The 7,089-nt window shown below is 63.4% G+C and overlaps 1 protein-coding gene across 1 annotated transcript; it reads left to right on the top strand.

The window, feature by feature from the left end:
• Positions 1-3,965: 3,965 nt before the first annotated feature.
• On the top strand, positions 3,966-6,852 carry FOXD2 (forkhead box D2). Its single transcript, XM_008541872.2, has one exon. It carries the CDS (start codon positions 4,320-4,322, stop codon positions 5,808-5,810), a length of 1,491 nt encoding a protein of 496 aa, XP_008540094.2. The 5' UTR covers positions 3,966-4,319; the 3' UTR covers positions 5,811-6,852.
• The last annotated feature ends 237 nt before the right edge of the window (positions 6,853-7,089 follow it).

Raw genomic sequence — 7,089 nt, 5'->3', positions numbered from 1 at the left:
GGGAGCCCCGCCGCCTGAGGTCTGCCCCTGCAGGTCACAAGATCTCGAGTCTCCCATCTCCCACCCGGGCCGAGGGAGCCAATCGCTCTTGAGCAGGCGAAGATCCGGGTGGAGAGAGGGGTCAGGAGATGTACCAGCCGCGGCCAAGCAACCGTCTCGCTCACTCCAGGAAGGGTGGGAAGGGGCGGCGGCCACGCCGGTCTCGCGCTTGTCCCGTGGCTGGCCAGGTTTGTGAATAAAATCAGAGAAGTGTGCAGGCGCGGGGTCCCCTTGCCCAGCTCAGACCGCGCTTTGCCACCGGGCTGCGCGGAGCGGACCGCCGCGTGGAAGAACTCGAACCCTGGGAAGGCCGCGCGCGATCGTCCGCGCAGCATCCCCGCCGCTAGCTCAGCTCCGCTCTTCGCCAGTTTCGCAACTGACTTAATAATATTCTCATAATCATCTGAGAGCTCTCACTGCCCCGAGGCGAGGAAAACAGCATGAACAGGGACCATAAGAAGGCAAGGGAGGGGCCATAAGCGGAGGCACACCACTGAGATCAACACATCGCAAAACACGCAACGACGGCTCCCCGATTATCCGAACATTTTGGAGTGGAAAATCCCCGGAACAGGCGCTCTCCCCCCGCCAAGTGCCTCCTCCCAATTGTTTCTGGGCTGCTCGAAGGAGGTGGCCAAATAGCGAGGCAGACGAAGGAAGAGGCGGGGCACGAACTGTGACATTGTAACCAAGACCCACAGAGCCCGTCACTCGTACTTCGTAGAGGCTGCAGCCCAGGCTGCTGGGAAGGCGCCCAGGTGTTCGCGGAGGGGAGTGACAGACCCAGGCGGGGTCGCAGACGGCGGCTCGAAGACGTCGAAGAGGCTGAGCCGGCAGGTGGGAGAAGCCCACACGAGAGGAGGACAGGAAAACTGAAGGAATCCCGAATGCCCCTCTCCCAGCCCCCAGTGCACCTACGCCTGGAATTGTTCAAAACAAGGTGGCCCAGAACCTCGGGAGGGATGACAGGCTCCCAGAAATACCTCTTCCAGGCAAGCGTGCAGCTCCGCCAGGGGCCAAGCAGAGTTATTGGGATAACTAGAGGAGCTCTGGGCCAGGAGTCTCCACACCTGGGTCCAGCCCAACCGGGGCCCTTCAAAAGCCCAGCAAGTCACATGATCTCTCGAGCCTACAGTTACACACTGTAAAAGTGTGTGTTTGAAGAGTCTGCATGATTCCTTGAGATCGTGTCCCACCCTCACCTTTCAGAACAGGAGCTGAGAGGCCTGTATCCCCTTTCCCCGACCTAGGTCTCAGCCGCAGCCAGTGTGCAGCAGGGCCAGGCAGAGGCAAGGGCTGGCAGCCGCTGGTGCTCAGTAGAGCGTCTTGCCTGGCGTGTTAGAACCAGAGTATCTGGGCAGCAAATGCCTCAGCCAGTCTAACCCTGAAGCTGGGCAGGGGGCTGCGACCTGGGGGACCAGGAGAGCACTGCAAGGAAGGAAGCCACGTGTTCACATTTGCCATTTTAGAAATGAAGACATTCACCAGTTGAGAAGGAGTCACATGATGCCAATGCTGCTTTTCTCTCCATTTCCTTAGACACTAGCAGAGCTGGGCTGGTTGGAGCTGGTGGGTGGTAGTGTGGGGTGTCTATGAGTGGGAGAGAGATCTCCATGTAGCAATGAGCAAGCCTGGGGTAAGTGTAGGGTTGGCAAATAAAATAAATCTGCCAAATCTAGCAGCCCTAGGCATGTAAGTTTATCTGGATTCATGCAAGAAACTGTTCTCCAAGGCCCCTTTTTTCTGGAGAGCCCATCACCTAAGAAATTCTGATTCCAGGCCACTAGTCCCTGCCCAATTGCCTGTCCATGGTTTGAGCACTGGACCTCTTCTCTTTTTCCTAAGAACAGTGTGTTTATCCAAACCCAGCACATTAGATAGATCCCCTCGGTCTGAGGCCCCAGAGAGCAGCCCAGAGGACTTGCTCTCACAGGACATGAGCAGCCAGACCTGCCTTCCATCCTCTTCTGGCTTGGGAGGATAGAGAACTCTATCATGAGGATTCTGTGACAAGGGTTGTCCCCAGCCCTGCTCTATCTTGTCGCAGGAGCCTAGGTGAGCCCCTTCCCCTCTCTGGGCCTCTCTTGACCCACCTGTGGAATGAGGGAGTTCGATTTACACCAGATTATTCCATAGACTGGAGGTTGCTGTTGGATAAAAGGGAGGATTCATCCACACGCACACCAGCCCTGCTGGGAGAGCGCCTGCAGGGGCTGCAAATTCCCTCCCCCCTGCTCCCAGCGCTTATCTACAGGGGATCTAATTCAGCACAGTGACTGAGGAGGATCAGGTGGCAGCGGTAACCCAGTGGGGAGCTAGACCAGGCCTGGAGATCCAGGTGGGAGACTACACCACCCCCAACCACCTTCTCTCTGCCCAAGAGTCTGCAATGTGCTCTCCATACCCTCTCATAAGTAGGCGAATGTGAGGGCTACTTTTACATATTAATCAAGAGGTAGGTGTTTTTAATCTCAACTTTAGAGAGAAAGCAACAGGCATGAAGAGTTTATCCAAGGTGACAGAGTTGGTGAGTAGTGAAGCCAGGATGCAGTAGCCTGATTCCAGGATCCTTGCTCTTAACTACTATGCACAGCGGGAAACTGAGGCTGGGGACGGGAAACAACATGCACACCTTCATAACAGCCTTGTGACAGCAGACTGCAGCTGGCTCTCAGACCTCGCACGGCTGAGCTTTGACCACTGCGCGGCGCTGTCGGGGCAGCAGCCCGCCCATCCTCTCAGCTCTTGCCCACGTCCAGTGCCCATCTCCCTTTTCACCCCCAGAGGTTGAGATGGGCCCAGTCTGAGCTGGTGGTACTCGTTGCTGGGTCCCTGGAGGGAGGCCAGGGGAGAAAGAGGCCTAATGGAACGGGCAGGAACGCGGCTGGCGAGAAAAAGGGCACAGGACCAACCTTGTGAGCACAGGATGCTCAGAGATGGAGGCAACACTGGCCCGGGGCTAAGGTCAGGGTTCACTGGAGGTCTCCGTGGGGGTCCTTGCTGTCCGTCTGTAGAGCCTACAAGGCCCGCCAGAAAGCTGGGGGGCCGCCCTGCAGTGCGACTGGGGGTGGGGGAAATAGAGCGAGGGATTCCCAGACCCACGAGCAGATACCCACACAAATGCACGGTTCCCACAGGAAATAGAGAGAGAAATTCACCGAGAGCGAGAGAGAGACAGACTCAGAGACTGAGACAAGCGGACACCAAGATAGAAAAAGGTCAGAGTAAAGCAAGCTCGGGACGATGGACCGGTCGGCGCTCGCAGAATGCGGCCGTAGCACCGCAGAGAAGCTTCGGGGAGGGGGCGAGGGGCAGGCGGCGCGCTGCCTGGATCTCCCCGCGCACCGGTCTGGAGTCCCGCAGCGCGGCAAGGGGATGGGTGACAGGGTCCTGGCCTTTGAGGGGAGGAGAAGGGCGCCGCCGGAATCGCTCACCTCTCCGAGGCCCGAGGCTGAGAGTGCCAAGTTCGCTCCTCGCGATCACTCAAGTGCGTCTCCCCTTGGGCCGGAAGCCGCTCGGGCGCCGGCGGGCCCCGCTCTCCTCGGGCGGCGCTGGTCTGGGCGTCTCAGGCTCCCGCTCCAGCTCCGACTGCGCTTCGGCCTTGGTGGCCCGGGCGCTGTCTCTGCCTTGGGGCGACGATGGGTGGGCGCTGTCGCTCCTTCTCCCGGCTCCCGCTGGCGTCCGCGTGAACTTTAACATCCAGGGGCCGAACGCAGTGAAGGCAGCGGCTCCAGGGAGCGAAAGGTTTGCGGGATCTGCGGGGAAGAGGAGGACCCGCCTCCGGCACCGGAGCCGAGCTCCCGCCGCGGCGGCTGTTTGTTCCCGCCGGGCCCCTCCGCGGAGACACTCCGCCCGCCCCCTCCCGCCCCGCCCCACCCCGCTGAGGGAGCTCCGCCCCGGGCTCGCGCTCTTCCGCCTTGGGCAGCCGCTGGGCGGGAGGGACTAATACCCGGACCCCCCCCGCCCCGGGGGGACTGGGGCCGAGACCGGCCAGGGTGAGGGGAGGCCTCAGCTCCTTCCGCCCGCGCCCCGGGTGCAGGCCCCCGCTCGGGCTCCCGGGGCAGCGGAGAGAGCCGCGGGTCGGGTACTCCCCGAGAGGTGAGAGCGGCCGAGTCGGGCCACGAGGGGGCGCTGCGAAGCTGGGGGACACCCCTCCCTGCCCGCCTCAGTCCCCCGCCCCCTCCCCGCCCGCGCGCAAAACACACTCGCCCCAGAGGCAGCGCGGCGGAGCCCGAGCCGCGGCCGGAGCGGAGCCGGAGAGCGGCGGCGGCGGCGGCACCATGACCCTGGGCAGCTGCTGCTGCGAGATCATGTCCTCCGAGAGCTCCCCGGCCGCGCTGTCCGAGGCCGACGCAGACATAGACGTAGTGGGCGGCGGCGGCGGCGGCGGCAGCGGTGGGGGGGAGCTCCCTGCCCGCTCCGGGCCCCGCGCCCCCCGGGACGTGCTCCCGCACGGCCCCGAGCCTCCCTCGGAGGAAGCCGAGGCGGACGCAGCTGAGGACGAGGAGTCGGGCGGCTGCTCGGACGGCGAGCCCCGCGCTCTAGCGCCCCGGGGGGCGGCGGCCGCAGCGGGAAGCCCCGGGCCAGGCGCGGCGGCGGCCCGGGGCGCGGCGGGGCCCGGGCCGGGACCGCCGTCGGGGGGCGCGGCGACGCGGAGCCCCCTGGTGAAGCCTCCCTACTCGTACATCGCGCTCATCACCATGGCCATCCTGCAGAGCCCCAAAAAGCGCCTGACGCTGAGCGAAATCTGCGAGTTCATCAGCGGCCGCTTCCCCTACTACCGGGAGAAGTTCCCCGCCTGGCAGAACAGCATCCGCCACAACCTCTCGCTCAACGACTGCTTCGTCAAGATTCCCCGCGAGCCGGGCAACCCGGGCAAGGGCAACTACTGGACGCTGGACCCGGAGTCGGCCGACATGTTCGACAACGGCAGCTTCCTGCGGCGCCGTAAGCGCTTCAAGCGGCAGCCGCTGCCGCCGCCGCATCCACACACGCACCCTCACCCGGAGCTGCTGCTGCGTGGCGGGGCTGCGGCGGCGGGGGACCCCGGCGCCTTTCTGCCGGGTTTCCCCGCTTACGGAGCCTACGGCTATGGCTACGGGTTGGCTCTCCCGGCCTACGGCGCACCGCCGCCGGGCCCGGCCCCGCATCCGCATCCACACCCGCACGCCTTCGCTTTCGCCGCCGCCGCCGCTCCTTGCCAGCTGTCGGTACCCCCAGGCCGTGCCGCCGCGCCTCCACCCGGACCTCCGACGGCCTCGGTGTTCGCAGGCGCAGCCTCGGCTCCGGCCCCTGCGCCTGCCCCGGGCACAGGGTCGGGCCCGGGCCCCGCAGGCCTGCCCGCCTTCCTGGGCGCGGAGCTGGGCTGCGCCAAAGCCTTCTACCCCGCGTCGCTGAGCCCTCCCGCAGCCGGCACCGCGGCTGGTCTGTCCACCGCACTCCTGCGCCAGGGCCTCAAGACGGACGCGGGCGGTGGTGCGGGCGGCGGGGGCGCCGGGGCCGGCCAGAGGCCTTCCTTCTCCATAGACCACATCATGGGCCACGGCGGCGGCGGGGCAGCACCCCCGGGCGGAGGCGAGGGCTCCCCGGGATCGCCGTTCGCGGCGGCGGCGGGTCCTGGCGGTCAAGCCCAGGTCTTGGCCATGCTGACTGCCCCAGCCCTGGCTCCAGTGGCCGGCCACATCCGCCTCTCGCACCCCGGGGACGCGCTCCTGTCCTCAGGGCCTCCGTTTGCCGGCAAAGTCGCCGGTCTCAGTGGCTGCCACTTCTGACCGCGTCGGCTCAGGGCCAGTTAGGCCCGCACTCCTAAGTCTCTCCCGGGAGCTCCTGCGGTCCCAGAGGAACTCAGGGAGTCTATTTATGAAGAGTCGCCAGACCTTGGGCCGGCGCGCGTGACTTGGCACTTCAGGCTCCACGCTCAGAATCTCGCCGACAGTTGGGACGAAGCGGGCTCCATCGCTCAGGGAGAGGCCCGGGTCTACGCGACGAGTTCGCAAGCCACGATCCGGTTCCAATTTGAGCAGTATAACGGGGGCGGGGGGAGTCTTCGCTTTCTCCCGGCAGCCCCGGAAGAATGCTGTCCCGGAGAGAAGCCTGCCCAGGCCCCGCGGGTCCCGCCAGAAACACCAACTGCGCAGAGGGGTCTCTCTTTCTGCATCCCGCTCACTCCTTCCTCGGCTTTGAGGCCCTGCTTGTCCAATATTATAATTTAAAGACACCTATTATCCGCTTTGTGCTCAAAAGAAGAATTCAACTTTTTTTCCTTGCTGTTCTCCAAGGAGGTTCCTTCTCTCTGAAGCCTATAAAGGAGTGTCCACAGGCGAAGCTGAACGAAGAGGTGAAGCGAGGGGTCTCCACAATCCATGCGGAGTCCCACCCCGCCGAGAAACATCCTCCCTCTTTTGTGTTGGGGTGCTTTTGAAGGAACTTTTCCCCTTTCCCGTGGCCGGCTGGGTCCAGCCACCCAGGGCCAGCAGTCCTCTTAGTGCTCTGCTCTGTCCCAGGCCCTGGGATATTTATTGTAGCTAAAAGCAATGAGGTTTGGGTGGGAGAGGAGGTCTGGGTCAGGGGCTGGAGAGGTGGGGGTGGGGTGGGTGAGGGCACATCCTGTGGCAGGGGGTCCTGTAATTATTTGTAAATATCTGTACAGCGGGCTGCTATCTGCGTTCTCTGTCCACTGGGTGTGCATTGATTTAGACTTCTCTACTGTGGGGAGACTCTGAAATCGTCTGACGGTTTGTGTGGAAAAAAAGAAAAATGTCTCCCCCCACTCCTCGTTGGTGTCAATTGAATAAATGTATGTGAACTCCGGCAGTCACCAGCTCGGTCTGCTTGCCTGCACTCCCCTGCCCGGGTTGGGGCTCTCCCAGAAGACCCCGGGCTCTCCTGCAGTCCAGGCAGACCAAGGCCAGCTTGGGCTTATCAGATGCAGGGGACCCTGGCCTGGGCCTTCAGCTGTTAATGGGCCAGGACTCTGGGAAGCCCGTGACCCTTCCAGCACTTTCGTTTTCGCTCTGGTCCTAGAAAGGTTTCTGCCTGGGGTTTTGCAGA

Source organism: Equus przewalskii, chromosome 2 (assembly GCF_037783145.1).
Source record: "Equus przewalskii isolate Varuska chromosome 2, EquPr2, whole genome shotgun sequence".
Taxonomy (NCBI): domain Eukaryota; kingdom Metazoa; phylum Chordata; class Mammalia; order Perissodactyla; family Equidae; genus Equus; species Equus przewalskii.
Note: the sequence above shows the minus strand (reverse complement) of the source record. Positions and strands in the feature narration are given on the sequence as shown.